This window comes from Mytilus californianus, unplaced genomic scaffold, assembly GCF_021869535.1.
Source record: "Mytilus californianus isolate M0D057914Y unplaced genomic scaffold, xbMytCali1.0.p SCAF_5, whole genome shotgun sequence".
In the NCBI taxonomy this organism is placed as follows: Eukaryota; Metazoa; Mollusca; class Bivalvia; order Mytilida; family Mytilidae; genus Mytilus; species Mytilus californianus.
Genome location: NW_026262701.1, coordinates 106,615,485 through 106,632,810, shown reverse-complemented (window position 1 = coordinate 106,632,810; position 17,326 = coordinate 106,615,485). Strand labels below are relative to the sequence as shown.

At 31.9% G+C, this 17,326-nt stretch overlaps 1 protein-coding gene and 1 long non-coding RNA gene across 3 annotated transcripts; both read right to left on the bottom strand.

Annotated features, from left to right (window-relative positions):
- Positions 1-437: 437 nt before the first annotated feature.
- LOC127700474 (T-cell activation inhibitor, mitochondrial-like) lies at positions 438-16,764 on the bottom strand. Of its 2 annotated transcripts, none has more exons than XM_052203969.1 (9): positions 16,628-16,764; positions 14,585-14,711; positions 9,988-10,102; positions 8,941-9,190; positions 7,821-8,044; positions 6,875-6,966; positions 6,095-6,336; positions 5,049-5,180; positions 438-3,491 (listed from the first exon to the last, which is right to left on the bottom strand). In XM_052203969.1, exons 1-9 carry the CDS (start codon positions 16,678-16,680, stop codon positions 3,248-3,250), a joined length of 1,479 nt encoding a protein of 492 aa, XP_052059929.1. In that variant the 5' UTR covers positions 16,681-16,764; the 3' UTR covers positions 438-3,247. The 2 variants fall into 2 exon arrangements, with proteins under 2 accessions (XP_052059929.1, XP_052059930.1); XM_052203970.1 differs by having other exon boundaries at positions 8,941-9,169.
- LOC127700497 (uncharacterized) lies at positions 11,403-13,078 on the bottom strand. The gene is made up of 2 exons (XR_007981602.1): positions 12,769-13,078; positions 11,403-12,607 (listed from the first exon to the last, which is right to left on the bottom strand). It is a non-coding gene; the product is annotated as an uncharacterized LOC127700497 (long non-coding RNA).
- Positions 16,765-17,326: the final 562 nt, after the last annotated feature.

The window sequence follows — 17,326 nt, the reverse complement described above, 5'->3', positions numbered from 1 at the left end:
TGTTATATGTTTTCTATACACAGTTCATTGTAAAACAGTTGCTTTTCCGCCTAAATTGCACTGATTGCAAGCTTGATATTATTTCTTTTAGTTCTGCTCACATTTTTTTTAAAATGATCAAAACATTATTAGTTTCTCCATTTCAAAAGCTTACACAAGATCTTGGTAAGTTATCAAGAGTAGATAAAATACAGTTGGTTTCCCAAAGCTTGGGAAATGGGGATTTTCTACATAGCACCAGGGTGATATAAGCATAGTAACAACTTTCAACAGGTCTGGCTTGTTATATGATGAAATGCATCTGTTAAGTGACATTTGATATGTAGAAGATAACATAAAGGTGAGACAAATTGAGGTTGGAGATAAATAGGGCTATGCAATCAATTAACAATGGTGATCTACAGCATATAATAACAGACCTAAAAAAGTATAACAAATATATTTAACATTTTATTTTGAAAAAAATGAAGTAGTACAATGCCCTACATGGAAGTTAACAGACAATCAAATAATAAAACAATTCAACAAATAAAAAACATTCTATGGTAACTTTAAAAAACATTTGGCAAAATATACAAAACTTGAAAATGCTGACAATCTAAAATAAACAAATATAGAGTATAAAATTAAACAAAGTATATGCTGTCACACTGGCCATCCTGCCTAAGTTCACTAGAGATTATATCAGTATAAACAATAATGCCAATACTGACTGAAAATACCTTTCAGAGTATGGTATTTCCAGCCAGAATATTCATAATTTACAATATTCTAAATTCTGGAAAATATACAATTGGGTAATTATTTTGGGGTTTTTGACTTTAAAAACTTGTTTCTATACACTTCAGTCTCAACAGCTTTACAGATTAAATGAAGAAAATACATATGAATTGACTGTCATTAAGTTTTCATCTTGTCTGTTCCTTGCATTCAGGTATACACATTACTTTATGGAAATTGTTTCATACACTGTTTTTCCAAAAAATAGCTTTTTCTCAAAATGCTTGTTATTTGAGCTTCATAAAATGGAACTGATGGAAGTAAAGTGTATGCTAGTGTAACTTGTTCCACTGAAGATTACTAATTGTGATACAAAAATGTATAAATTGTACACAGCTAACCCTTGAATTAATAATAATTCAAACAAGTTTGATTATAAGATGTATATACCTTTTATACAAATTTCTAGCCTGGAATCCTTGCCCTATGTCTACTTAACATAAGCAGAATATAGTTTAAATAATTGGATCAACTTTCAATACTTATCAGGTCTGAAGTTAGTGCACATGTTCAAATTATATAATAAACTGTTAACACAGAGATATGTCTTGCCTTTTTGTACTTTTGATAATGCAAATGTTGAAATTAAAATAGCAATACTTTAACATGTAAGTTATACAAATATTCAAAGTCAATGAACCATGACTGAAGGTACATGGCAAAACAATCTCCATGGAAATGAGGTGTGCCAATGCTAATACAACTGCATACTAAATACCATAGACTTATCATAAGTCGTTCCCTTTCAACAAACCTAAACACAAACATTGACTTGTAAACTATGTAAAAGTTTCAAAGTCAATGAACCATGATGAGGGGGTGGGGGCTATAAAATCTCCATGGAAACGAGACTTGCCAATGCCAATACATTTGCATACCAAATATCATTGACTTAACATTAGCGGTTCATCTTAAACTGATCTAATCACAAACTAATACATGTAAACTAAGCAAAAGTTTCAAAGTCAATAGACCATGACTGAGGGGGTGAGACCAAATATTCTCCATGGAAATGAGATGTGCTAATGCTTATACAACTGCATACCAATTATCATTGACCTACCACTAACGGTTCCCCTTGAACTGACCTAATCACAAACTAATACATGAAAACAAAGCAAAAGTTTCAAAGTCAATAGACCATGAATGAGGGGGCGGGGCCAAATAATCTTCATGGAAATGAGATGTGCCAATGCTTATACAACTGCATACCAAATGTCATTGACCTACCACTAGTGGTTCCCCATAAACTGACCTATTCACAGCCTAATACATGTAAACGAAGCAAAGTTTCAAAGTCAATAGACCTTGACTGAGGGGGCGGGGCCAAATAATCACCATGGTAATGAGATGTGCCAATGCTAATACAACTGCATACCAAATATCATTGACCTACCAATAGTGGTTCACCATGAATTAGAACTAATCACAAACTAAGACCTTGTTGACGCCGCCGCCGCCACCGATGCTGGATACAGCATACCTATATCTCGCTTTTTGACGCTGTCAAGGCGAGACAAAAAATGAATTTTAAAACAGTTGATTCACATTGAAAATATAATTATCAAAAAGGTTTGGTTACTCTAACTACAATTTTAACTTATACATTAAGTGTTTGTGGCAAGCCATATATAACCTGCTAGTATATGGCAACAATTTATGCTATTCCACACTGCATTTTCATGAAGTCCAATAAACATTTAACATTTCAGTGCATTCTGACAATATCAGACATGCTTTCCAGTCTTATTTTCTGGGATAATTTTGAATAAATGAACATTTAGAATATCACTGATTGATCTTTGCCCTATTTTTCTTCTGATTAAGAAAATAGATCTTTGCCTTATTTTTCTTCTGATAAAGAAAATAGATCTTTGCCCTATTTTTCTTCTGATTAAGAAAATAGATCTTTGCCCTATTTTTCTTCTGACTAAGAAAATAGATCTTTGCCCTATTTTTCTTCTGATTAAGAGAATAGATAAGTTTAAACAAATTGTATCCTTTCATCTGGACTATTTTCACTAACCATGTATGACTTGATCAGTTTCAAGATTTGTGACAGGATTCCTTGTTCATGGACACTCACTAATTGCCTTAATTGGCCAAAGCTGTAAAAAAGGTTAAAAACTGAAACACTTTTTTCCTGATGGCTTATTCACTTTTGGAAGCCCTGATTACAGACTGCGCAAATTTATTGCACACACTCTTAATATCTGACCATTTATAAAGTGTTCTTCGTGTGTTTTAACAGTATAAATTAAATTCAATAGACACATGCATTTTTTTCTACACTCTTAAATAACAGGTACAAAATACAAATACATATTTGAACAAAATCAACCAAAACAAATATTTCTGTACTATGGTATGGGAAAAGTATCATCAGTATGTATCTTTTCTACATAGTTAAAATGACTGGTACAAAAATACAAATTTATATTCAAACAAAATCACTGCAACTAATCATTTATGATATATCACTAGTCCAGTTCCATGGTATGGTCATTTCCCCATCATGCATCAAGGCATAGTAATGAGCTATATTTAACTTAGAATTGTTTAGTCCTGACTGTAGAAAGATTTTATCATCCAGTAATCTCTCACAACAATGAATCATTTTATGAGGTGATACATTTTCTTCTTTCTTCAGTGATAACAGCTGAAACTCTTCTTTACAAAGTTTTTTAATCATCTTTTCCATTCCACCTTGTCTGAAAATAAAAATCACTTGAAAAATTGGAAAGATGTATTTCTAGCTAACACACAATCCTAAAACAAATAGAAAATAAAAGAAGGATGTGTCCATGGGACACAGATGCCTCCACTTGGAAATATGCAATAGTCAATGTACTAATTCAAACCTATTTACATTTTGTTTTCTTTGAAACTTATTGAAAGGAGTAGGCCCAGTAAGAACCCTTTTTGGCCCCAAAATTAAGCATTTTTACCAAAATGTTAAAATGTAAACTTTTAGCTATTTATTGGAAAGTAGAATACATCTGTTCCATAAATAAGGGCTGTTTTTGACAATACAATACACATGCAGCAGGTAATAGCATCATAAATTCATGCAATATTACTGAAATCTTCACAATTTTAGCATTTGTGCTAATTTTAAGACAGTTTTTGTCTAAAATGGAAGTGGCCAAATTTGTGTTCAGTCTTAAAATTTAAATATATGTTGTATTTGATGATAATACATAACATATATAAAGGTTGAGACTGAACACGAATGCGGCCACTTCCATTTTAGACAAAAACCATCTGAAAAATGTCGTTTTATGGCATATTTGATAGATTTTTCATTTTTAAGCTAGCATTTGAGCATCTTTAATGACCAAATCATTTTAAATCTTTCACATAAACAAATTGAATCGACTGAAATGGACACTTAAGTGTTTAAAAAATGTCAAAAATCTTTCATTAGATGTACTTCGAATATTAGGCCAAAACTAGCCCTTACCGGACCTTCTCCTTTGTTTCTGTGTTGTCAGTTGATGCAAGGTAAATTAAGAAGGCAGAAAACGGCAAATTCATCATTTTTTTCATTTATAAAGGGGCATAACTCAAGAATAGTGAAAGTGATGCCACCCAATTTCAAACTTGATCTGTGTTTGGTGGTAATAAGCATTGTGTATAAGTTTCATAACATTTTGTTCAGGCAAACTAAAATAAAATAATTTTGAAACATAGGTACAGACAGCGAGGGCATAAAAAAAGTCAATTAGAAAAGACTTTTTTTCTTGTATTTCATCTTTACTACCAATCTTTGACTGAATCAGATTTTTAATACATGTGAACCACATATGACATGTGCAGCTAACACCCCAGTAGGAGAGCCATATATGTTAGGAAAATCATATGGCATACAAAAATATATATTTGCTGTTTTTAAGTGCCTGTTCCAATTTTCGTGGATTGCAGAAAAATTGTATGATCGTGGATATTGATTTCGTTGTTGTGCTAAAGTCTGCAAAGCCTATAGAAAATTTCTACTTCATCAAACATTGAAATTCCTGGTTCACCTATACTCACAAAATCAAGAAAATTGGTATCCCACGAATAATAACGAATCCACAGTATATGAAAGGTTTTTGCTCATCGTTGAAGGCTGTATATTGACCTGTAGTTGTTCGCATTCTAGTCCTTTGGTCTCTGGTAGATAGTTGTCTCATTGGCAATCATACCAGATCTCCTTTCCTTTTTTTTTTCTTCATAAAATGCTAATATAAAAAAAACTTTATATAAATATTTATTAAGTGACTTACAATGCCATATCCTGTAGTATCATATAGGCCTTTTCTTTGTTTTCAGCTATGAATTTAACCAACACTATACCAGGTATAGAGGAAGGTGTTACAAACTTTCCAGTAGATGATAATGTCATTGGTGCTGAACCTCTGTCAAATACAATATTTTATCATAAATCTCAATATCAATATGCAATATGCCAATATCAATTAAATTTATTTTAAGATGCTGTCTTCATTTAAGAGCTATATAACCTACCAAAAGCTGTATTTTTTATAATTCAGCAGTTATTTGGATAAAAATACAGATATCTTATACATATAAAACTAACTCATGCACCCTTAAGGGCAAACAATAAAATAACAAGGATATGTGGTATGATTGCCAATTACAGTGGAGGTTATGATATTATGATTTTTTTCGCGGCATCAATATGCGATATATTGGGAAAAGAAGTATTTTTCTATTTAATTTAATCATTGGCTCGAAAACAAGTTCATGGACCCCTCTCTTTTAAAATGACATTTGGCCTGATTATGTACATGTATGAAGATTATTTGTACAATATTTTATGAACAATTCACAGATGAGTTTTTTTAATATTTGATAGATATACAGCAAAAAATGTAGTTTTTTTCTAAAACCATGAAAACTTAATAAATATGGATAATTTCCAAAGAATAGGTACACAGAACAAGAGGAAATTTATGAAAAAAAGATATTCCAAATGTTTAAAAAAAAACTTCATGTGTTTACCTTTTGAAACAAAAAAAATAAGTATGTCAACTTTTTGAACTCTCTATCCACGATCCAAAATTGCTTGTTTGCAAATTTTTGGCAAAAAAGAGAAATTTGCAAATAAGCAATTTTTCACCTAGTCAATTCAAATATGTTATAAAAAGAATAACTTCATAAAAATTTTGCTACTTTTAGAGAATCAAAACTGCATCGTATGCCCTTAAGGGGCACTTTCAAAAAAATTTAAAAAACACTTTTCAGTTTGTTTACTTCATGGATAGAGAGTTCAAAAAGTTGACATAATAAATAAATCTGCTTTACTTACTCTTCTACAACAAGTTCTAAGTGAGATAAATCTTCTCCATGGAAATATCTATCAACATCTCTCTGACAATTACGTAAACAATTAAGAATTTTATTGAGAATCAGTTCATATTCTGTTGCCATCATAATCTGTTTCTTCTTTCTACGATCAATTTTAATATTTCCTAAAAGTTCTGATAATCTTTTTTCCATGTAAGGTAATCTTTCTAGAACAGCATCATAAGCTGGGACATAGGACAAGAACTGAAAACAAATTTTTTTTTGGTTATTTTTCAAATTAATCTTCCAGTAGTCAATGTTAGGTTCTCACTAAGACAAGTCCATGAGATAGCTGTACTCATGAAATAAGACTGGACTCATCATATTCTAAACAGATGAATTTTAAGGTATGCATCCAGATTCTCAGTTGAACTTGAAGCTTAACCATGATCATTAAAGTGTGAAATCAAGGTCAAATGACTCATATCGTCAATTTGACCTGTTTTTTTGAAAGGTTATGAATTTTATGGTGAAAGTACATTGTAGTATCAGATATGCTTCATTTCAAGTTGCCTTATACCTGAAAAAGACAATTTACCATATTCAATGAATCATGCTTATATACAAAGTCATCCCTTCTCTGAACCAATGTTTCATATTTTACATCTGATATGAAATTTACCTCAGCTTAAAACTGAAACTTGCAAACTGGCTTACAAACATCAATACTTGATTTTATAATAAATAACTAACATACAAAATGAAATGAACATTTGACAATAATAAAAGATACAAAACTCACTGTCATCCAATCTGTATCACAATCAGCACTGCTTAGTACAACTTCTCCATATAAACTTACACCAGGTTTGTTACCAAATACCAAACTTCTACCTATAAAACATGTAAAACTAGTACTGTAAATTCAGAAATTATTGCGTGCATTTATTATTGCGATTTTGTCATTTTAGACTAAAATGCGATTTTAATTTTTGCGATATTGAGAAAAATCCTGTTTAATTCATATACAAAATTTCATAATGCGAGTTTAAATTATTGCGATTATAACCAGATCGCATTTTTCGCAATAATAAAAACATCGCAATAATTTCTGAATTTACAGTACACATTTTCATTTAGGGGCCAGATGAGGCCAACCTCAGGGTGTGGGATTTTCTCGCTGTGTTGAAGACCCATTGGTGGCCTTCGGCTGTTATCTGCTCTTTGGTCAGTTGTTGTCTCTTTGACATATTCCCCATTTCCATTCTCAATTTTAGTATTACTTAATTCAATTTCTCTATCTATCCAACAGCAGAATTATTTTTCTAATACTAATCCTTTCACTACAAAACATGTAGCAATTCTCAATACAATTTCGCTATATAAAACAACACCAGATATTTTATTCCAATACCAAACTTCTCCCCACAAAACGTAATAGTAAAATTTCTTCATACTAACTAACACCTGATCTATTATTCAAACTTATCTATGTGAACTAACACCATGGTTGTTACTAAAAATTTAATTTCTTAACTGCAAAATATGTAGCATTACTGAGCACAAATTCATGATATCATACAAAGTATACCCCAGTTGTGATAAGGGTTTAAGAAACTAGCAAAATGTTTATGACAAAATACTAAACTTTTCTGCATTTCTTGCAAGCTAGTGAACCATTCATATTTACTACCTACATGTATGAAACATATACAGTATTTGAGCATAAACAATTAATGCATTCTAACCTTTTAATATATTCTTGACTTCTTTTGGGTGGTTATGACAGAATCTGGAAAAAGACCGAAGACATCCCATATAATGATTGATTTCCCAGTCACTGTACCAATTTATATCTTCCAATCCAACAAAATCTATCAGTTCTTCATAAAGTTCATTTATTTGTTCCTGTATATTTTGACTAGATTCCAATTTTCTTTTGGCATCTGGTCCTTTTTTCTGTAACCAAGAGCTTAAATAAAACAATCCTCCATTTTTTATTAAGATTGAAATGAAAACTAACCAAGATTTGGCGTTGATTCGTACCTGTAAATTGGCCTTAAAAAAATAATTGGTTATAAAACTATTGGTTACATTATCAAACTGCTAAATGTAGGCATTTATTAAAATGAAAAAAAAGGTTAGCTTTAATAATGCAATTTGATTGTGAGTCATTGAAGTGACTTCATAGCGGTGATTTATTTAATTTTAGCAAAAAATACATGTAGGCATATTTCATGAACATTTCAGCTAAATTAGTTAAGACCACAACTTACTCCAAAAGTGATTTGTCAGCAAGTAGATAAACATAAAATGCATTTCCTGAGTAAATATCTTTTTGGGTGAGGCTTGTGATCTATATTATTTCTTCATGTTCTTAGCTTGTGTGTTAAACTGCAATAATTTTAGGCAAATTCACCATTTTACTGAACTTTTCGCAACTGTTATTACCAATGACTGGCAAATATTCTAAAACTAAAACAGTGATGTTTTATAACAGTTTATAGATACAACATTCAATTATGCAAATTTGAGAAATTTCCAATACAATTCATGTTAGGGCCAATTTGAACCCAAATTAGACCTTGTCACATTACGGAGTGGAGTATGATATAAAACTGACTAATGAAGAGACAAAGTAGTTAGTACAACAGTGTGCAAGGAGAAATTAGCTTTGAGATAAATAAGCAAATCAATATTATGTACCTCTACCAAAGTTTGACCTTTGTCATGCTTTCATACCAAATGTTGGTTTAGACCACTGAAATAATCTTGACCTTTCAAGTCTGACCTTATCAAGTGTGGTTATCTCTGAAGCAGGTCTGAACAGAATTAAATGATAAGCAATGTGGAAAGATTTCTACTTACATCAAAGTACCAGTATGTAGTTTACTAGTTGCCTGGTAATACTCGTCATGTGGGTTTTGTTTACCAGTGAAATGGTAATAGGATGAATCCCATCTAATTTGTGAGGTAGCTGGTCCCCGAGGTATGGTATCCAGGTAATCTAATGGAAGAGCTACAGACTTCAGTACTGTTGTCACAGTGGATCTGACATCCCCTGACAGTAACTTCATATTCACATACTTGTATTTGTCTATTAATATTTTAAAAATCCCTGTATTATATTAAAAATATAGTAACATAGTCAAATAAGAGTATGATTTTTAAGTGGCTAATACAATATCAAATTTCGAGTTTGCCAGTAACAAATATAAGTACTGTAAATTCAGAAATAATTGTGAGGTTTTTATTAATGTGAATAATGCACCTGAATGAGTATCGCAATACAGTAGACTCCACCTAATCGGATATCGGCTAAACGAATATATCGGCTATTGTAATATTATTTCAAAACACCAAACCCTTCCCTATACGTTGAATGTTATTTTATATCGTATAATCGAATATCGGATAAAAGAATATATCGGCAAAAAGGATAAGAATATTCAGGAAATTTTGTTCAAAACCATGCACAATCGGATATTTTCAATGTTTTTCTGACAGGAAATGGACCCGGAAGTTACGCAATTACAATCTTGCAGACAAGAAAATTTTGTTTTAAATTAATAAAAGGAACTATTTCTTGTTGTTATTTTCTATTGTTGTAGTAAGAACTCACAGTATTTTATCTGATACATATAACTGTATGCAGAATTTCATGAAATCACAATAATTAACCTATAATTAATTTTAGTCTATTCTACAAAATTCGCAATAATAAATGCATGCCATAATTTCTGAATTTACAGCAATCTTATCCACAATGAAGTAACTGTAATTTGTATAAAGGGTTGGTAATGAAAATTTCACTAATGTGCTGATACGGAACTACATGAGAGATTACACTTTGAAATTATATTCATTCTGATTATTTGAATATTTATTATGATGTAAATTTTAATTTGATAGTACCTTTCTCTTGTTTTCCTCTTACATAAAAGTTTATATCAGTTGGCTTTGCTTGGCCTGTTTTATGAAGGTCCGTTATATACTCATGTAACTTCTTTAAGGATTCTTCATTTACTTTCTATAATATAAAAAAGTTTAAGTAATATTTATGGTTTAGTGCCTCTTTTTCAGGCTTCAACAATTAAATTTTTGGTTGGCAGTTACTAGTTAATAGGGCAACAGATAAGTAACTTTTGTTAGTCAGTTGTCAGATGAGAAATGTTAAATCAAAAGTGTGGAGGTGCTCGAAAAGTCATTTGCCATATACTAAGCAATATGCATGTGTGCAAGTGTTTTTCAACCCTTTTTTGAACTAGTACAAGATTAGATCTTTAATCTCAAAATAATTTCATAACAAATATTAGTGGTAAAACAATTATCAGTTACGTTAAAACACTTTATCCAGTATGCAATATAAAATACAATGATTTAGTGCCACTTCATAGTCTTACATCAGATTTCATTTATAATTCATATTCATATTGAAATTTTAAGACTTTATTTATTGTCTGAGACTCAAGTAACATGGTCAATTCCTAAGGTATTGCAAGTTAGTGCCATCAAAATCATTTTACTTATTTTTGATCAGTTGCATTCCACAAATCATTATTTTATACCATAATAAAATGCTCCGCTGGGGCGCAGCTTGATACGACCGCAGAGGTCGAACCCTGAACAGTTGGGGCAAGTATGGACACATCATTCAAGCTTGATACAGCACTGAATTTGGATTGTAATTAAATATTTGACACAGCATAGGTTTCTGACACAGAATAAATGTGGTCTAAGAACTTAAAAAATTTTAATTTATCTATTCAAACCATATCATTATTATTTGCTTTTATATATAAATCAGAAATAACCAATTTAAAATGGAAAATTTTAAAGAAAAAAAGGAAAAAAAAATCCCCCCCCAAACATTTTTTGAACCCCCTTATGATTCATCACCCCCAAACTCAATCCCAGCCTTCCCTTTGTGGTATGGTACCTTGCAGTACACATACATGTGATGGACTGTGAAACTAAGATCAGGAGTTTTGGAGATTAGGACTCAGATCAGGATGTTTTTAATCGACATAAATTCTGTCGTAAATGTAACCGTGTGCTGTAAAAATTGTCTGTTAAAGTGTGTTTTCTTCAACTTTCCATCGGAATGTATTATGTTTATAGTACCTTTGTACTTATAAATTTTCTCTATCTTTTTAAACTTTCAACTTGTTCAATCTAACATTATTCTTTTTCAGTATGTTCTTTAAATTTTTTAGGTCATATCTTTTTTACCATTATTCATTGCAATCAGAACATTTGCTTATCTATCTGCAAGCAGATCTTTTATTGTTATCTTTAGATATTTTTTTTTATCATTATATGCCAGTAGATTTTTAATGCATGATAAGTAACACATTCAAACTGAAATTATGGGTCATAGTTATTATATAAATTTCAATTTAAGCCTTGAAAGGAAGTATAGAACCCTCAAATAATTTTCAAATTATTATTTTTTTATTTGTCCTAAAACATTTAAAATCATTTAATTACCATCCTTTTATGATTATTTGTTCAATTTATATTTTATTTATATTCTTTTAAAAATTTACATTATTTAAAGGAAAGTAACTTAATACAGGATAAATCAAGGGAAGTAACCCAACATTCATTTTAAATAAACAAAGTTTTATTACACAACGGCAGTTAGCCTGAGGTAAAAATCGTTTATTACCAGTATGTTTGACACCCAAGGTGACAAGTGAGGCCATATAATTATGCATGTTAATTGATTTACAGGTAAAATATAACTTCAGTAATGTCAGTTACACCAGATATGTTGGGCTGAAATTTTTCATTCATGAAATATTTCATACACGGGATTTTTTTGTCTTCAACAGGAGGTCAGGAGGAGACCCCTGAAAACGGGATTATTGTACTCCCGTCGGGAGGTTCACATGTATGAACTGTACAATTTCAGAGAGATCCATACACTTGAAGACAAGTTATTGTCTGGAAACAAGAAAAATGCTTGTTTTTTGGCCCCAAATTCCTAAACATTTAGGGCAATTACCCCCAAACTCAAACCCAGCTTTCCCTTTGTGATATGGAACCTTGCAGTACAATTTCATAAAGATCCATACACTTACACACAAGTTATTGTCCTGAAACTAGAAAAATGCTTGTTTTTTTTGCCCCTCTATGGCCCCTAATTCCTCAAATTTCTAGGGAATTACCCCCAAAATCAATCCCAGCCTTCCCTTTGTGGTTTGGTACCTTGCAGTACAATTTCAGAGAGATCCATACACTTGAACACAAGTTATTGTCTGGAAACTAGAAAAATGCTTATTTTTGGACCCTTTTTGGCCCCTTATTCCTAAACGTTGTGGGCAATTATCCCCAAAATCAATTCCAGCTTTCCCTTTGTGATATGGAACCTTGTAGTACAATTTCATCAAGATCCATACACTTACACACAAGTTATTGTCAAGAAACTGGAAAAATGCTTGTTTTTTGCCCCTTTTTGGCCCCTAATTCCTAAAATTTGGAGGCAATTACCCCCAAAATCAATCCCAGCATTCCCTTTGTGATATGGAACCTTATGGTACAATGTCAGAGAGATCCATACACTTACACACAAGTTATTGTCATGAAACTAGAAAAATGCTTGTTTTTATCCCCTTTTTGGCCCCTAATTCCTAAAATTTAGAGGCAATTACCCCCAAAATCAATCCCAGCATTCCCTTGGTGATATGGAACCTTGTGGTACAATGTCAGTGAGATCCATACACTAACACACAAGTTATGTCTGGAAGTTACAAAAATGCTTATTTTTGGCCCCTTTTTGGCCCCTAATTCCTTAACTGTTGGTACCATAACCCCCAAAATCAATCCCCACCTTCCTTTTGTGGTATTGAACCTTATGGTAAAATTTCATAGAGATCCATTCACTTAAACTAAAGTTAGAGTGCGAAAACCAATGTGTCTTCGGACGACGACGCCGGACGACGACGACGACGCCAACGTCATACCAATATACGACCACAAAATTTTTTTTGCGGTCGTATAAAAAGTCTTCTAATCCATATTCATGTATAATCAGGACACCTTTTTTCCCCACAAGAATTAAAGAAAAACAAGAGTGCACATGCTGAAATGTCTAGCCTGCTTTACTGACCATTGATTTTATGTTGATAGTCCTCAATATAAAGCTTTACTGCGAGTATCACATAAACTTAACATGATCCAAGAAAATGAGGTCAAGGTCAGATGAATCATGCCAGACAGACATGTACACCTTACAATCAATCTATGCATTAGAGATAGTTGACATATTGCTTATAGTATCTCAGAAACAAACTTAACTATGAAAACTTTACATTGACCAATGAACAATGAAAATGAGGTCAAGGTCAGATGATAGCTGCTAGACAGACAGATACACCTTACAATCATTCCATACACCAAATATAGTTGACTATTGCTTATAGCATCTAAGAAACAAACTTAACCATGAAAACTTAACATTGACCAATGAACCATGAATATGAGGTCAAGGTCAGATGATACCTGTCAGACAGACCTATACACCTTACAATCATTCCATACACTAAATATAGTTGACCTATTGCTTATAGTTTAAGAAAAATTGACCAAAACACAAAAACTTAACACTGAGCAATGAACTGTGAAAATGAGGTCAAGGTCAAATTTAACCTGCCAGACTGACATGTACATCGTAAAATATTTCAACATACCAAATATAGTTGACCTATTGCATATAGTATAAGAAAAACAGACCAAAACACAAAAAACTTAACTTTAACCACTGAACCATGAAAATGAGGTCAAGGTCAGATGACACCTGCCAGTTGGACATGTACACCTTACAATCATTCCGTACACGAATATAGTAGACCTATTGCTTATAGTATCTGATATATGGACTTGACCACGAAAACTTAACCTTGTTCACTGATCCATGAAATGAGGTCGAGATCAGATGAAAACTGTCTGACAGACATGAGGACCTTGCAAGGTACGCACATACTAAATATAGTTATCCTATTACTCATAATAAGAGAGAAGTTAACATTGCAAAAAATCTTAACTTTTTTTTCAAGTAGTCACTGAACCATGAAAATGAGGTCAAGGACAATGGAATATGACAGACAGAAACTTCATAACATAAGGCATCTATATACAAAGTATGAAGCATCCAGGTCTTCCACCTTCTAAAATATAAAGCTTTTAAGTAGTTAGTTAACACCACCGCCGGATCACTATCCCTAATGCTTAATTATCACCCCTTTAGGGTGTTGGACTAGACTAATTTTGTCATTATTTAAGTGCTAAGACATTGCAAGTAGTTTTAAATACTTTGGTTTCTCCTTGTGACACCTTCACTTCACACTCTTCTACTCTAATGCAAATAAAAGTGTTATGAAGACAATTCAAAATAATAATGAAACCTAGTAAAGCTCTGTAAATATAAAAATCAAAAAAATACCCTCAGCCTATGTAATGATAATCTGCAATATCAAGATATCCTGTCTCATTACTTAAAAGTACTTACCCTTTCTACTGGAAACTGTCCATAAAAATCTGGATGTACTGCCAAATAGAATGGTCTCAATGCTGTTGCTGTTTCACTGACTGTCAAATGTCTTTTTATAATCTTCAGAATTTCCAAACGTGTTGTTCTACAAAATGACAAATATGATTCAGTGTTCTATTGATGTGGACAGTGCCTAAAAAATTAGCAAGCTTCCACAAGAAAATTGGTCAACAGAAAGAAAAATAAAGTACATGTAACTACAATACTTGACAGTAAAATCTTTTCATCACAAGCATTCTTTCTGGTTGGAAATTCTTTCTGGTTGGAAAGAATACAAAAGAGTTAGATATAAGTAGTGTTTTGTGCACTGTTGTTGGATTGCTCATTTTTTATTTATTTTGGCCATGGTGTAGTCTTTTGACACATTGTTTTTGAAAGCCTCCTTGGTATAGTGTACTCTTCATCTACATTACTTTATTTATAGTATAACATGAAAACATCCATATCTTTTATGATTAAAGTCCCACAAGTCTTAGTCTAGGCAACACTTTAGTTCAGAGCCATAACTTCTGTCATGTTCCGTAAACTCATTCAAAAATGAACAGGTTAGTCAAATTTGAACATAAGTTCAAATCCTCAATATGGCTTTTTGTGTAAGTTTTATTAGATTTGAACAAGTGGTATTATCATTATCATACAGAGACAGAAGAAAACACAAACTTTAAAGGTAAATTAGGGCATAACTCTTTAACGGTATATTTCAAAACATCAATATATAACTAGACCTGTATTTTATGATCCATGATATTGTGTCAAAATTTCAAAAGATTTAGTCAAGTGGTACTCAAATTATCATCTGGAAACCAAACTTGATACTTTTGGGCTTTTTATAGCTTACTGTACAGAGTAGGATGGACAGCCTTATAGACAGACAGATGGACTGACTGAGGGACACACTTATTGATGGACAAATGTGTGCATTGCAGTATCTATATATCATGTATATTGCTAGACCAAATGTAGAGGGGCACATTTTTTATCTTACAGATGTGGCAGACAGTATTATTATGTAATTGTTATAAGCAACCAACAATCAATCAATTATGTAATTGTTATTTCCCTTGTTTAAACTCTAAATTTCATATTTCTTTATTTAATAATTTACATGATGCTTATTCAGTACATATTTGTTAAATTGAATAGATATTGGTATTTTGAATTCATTGGTTAAAGATATTTATTTATATTCTAAAGTTTAGTATTTGGATCGTCGCAAATCATTTATAAGTTCTTTGAAAAACTTATACATTTCATGGTTTGGAATTATTATGTTGAATGGTCTGAGGACTGATGTTCAATTCAACCTAGGAAAGCTGTGCATTTCCCATTTCCAAATCTCCCATCAAGGTTGGTGCATCTGCCTTCTTAAATACGGGTAACATTGAAGTCATTGAATGCTCCATTTCTTTACATTTGGATTTCATGGTAAAAGTTGTATTTGTTGAATAAATTATATACTGTTTTCACTATTTCTGGTTTTCACTTACTTAGATATTTAGATAGCTCTTTTACATTTGGCATCCATCGTCTCCATTTAAATCAGTTCACAAACTAGAACAAGCTGTGGTCCGCATCCCTGAATCTCCAGCAGAATTGCTCCTGCTACACAGAACATATAGTTCAAGTTGTCTCTTTTCAGACAAGAAACCATACTTACTTGTTTTTCACCTTAAAAATGTGCACCTCTGCTGTCAAATGTCTACCCTTAAGCAGTTAAGTCATAGCTAAAACAATGGTTTGCACCCCTTTTTCCCCTTTTTCAACTGCAGTGCAGATGCGCAATAATATTGTGCATTATACAAGCATGCAATGGTAGGGGTTGACAATGATTTGATTTTGGTTTGTGTGACTGAAACCAAGGATTTCTAGACAAATCCTTGCCGAAACGTCTCCAACGCCTCTTGTCAGATCACTGGCAATATTATTACATGTAGTTATGTAAGAAAATTTGCAAATATATTTCAAGTTTTGTACGCATTGGCAGTTTGCAATTCTTTGTACCTTTTACAAAAGTCATGTTTTGCTGTCAATAAACATGTGCTAAATATTTTCATTTTATCTACAGTTTGGTATCTTCTGCGTTTTGGAATCTGACAGCACCATTGTTGACATTTTCAATTACACTTATCTCCCTTGTTACGTAGATCGACACCCACATCTGTTCCCGATGTTGATTTCTTTAGAAAAAATTATATATCACGTGACAAAAAGTTTTAGAGCGCCCAGACTACAAAAAGTGCAAGATTTGTTTTACTGAGTTATTACAGAATCTGAAATGAATAATAGAGGTCACAAAATACCATTATACTGACATTTATACAAGAAAGGTTATTCAACACATACAAAATCAACTAAAATTTAATTAGATAAATCTGAGACTACTATAACACAGAGATTGGTCACTATAGATTTATCGGATTATCTGAGTCTCCGGTAGTTAGCTACGTTATTTTAACGTAGTTTCGTATTCGACCGTAGCAGACGACATATATCACCTATCACTGAGAATACTATAACAGTATCGGATATTATTATTTTTCTTTTAAAAATAATTTAAAAACAAAATTGAATTAATCAAAAAAAAAAGAAAAGAATATAGTTTTTATCTTTCAAATGCAGTTATCTCTATTCATATTTAAATTTTTGTTTTCAATCATTAATAATTTGTTAATAGTTTGTTATTATGCGGCCACTCTTGAA

Bases quoted from the DNA above. Each gene is read 5' to 3' on its own strand.
- LOC127700474 (XM_052203969.1), bottom strand. From the start codon at position 16,680: ATGAAAATATTTAGCACATGTTTATTGACAGCAAAACATGACTTTTGT. The intron at 10,103-14,584 runs GTAAGTACTTTT...TTTATATTATAG, and splicing joins GACAGTTTCCAGTAGAAAGG to AAAGTAAATGAAGAATCCTT. The intron at 5,181-6,094 runs GTAAGTAAAGCA...TGTATTTGACAG, and splicing joins TTAGAACTTGTTGTAGAAGA to AGGTTCAGCACCAATGACAT.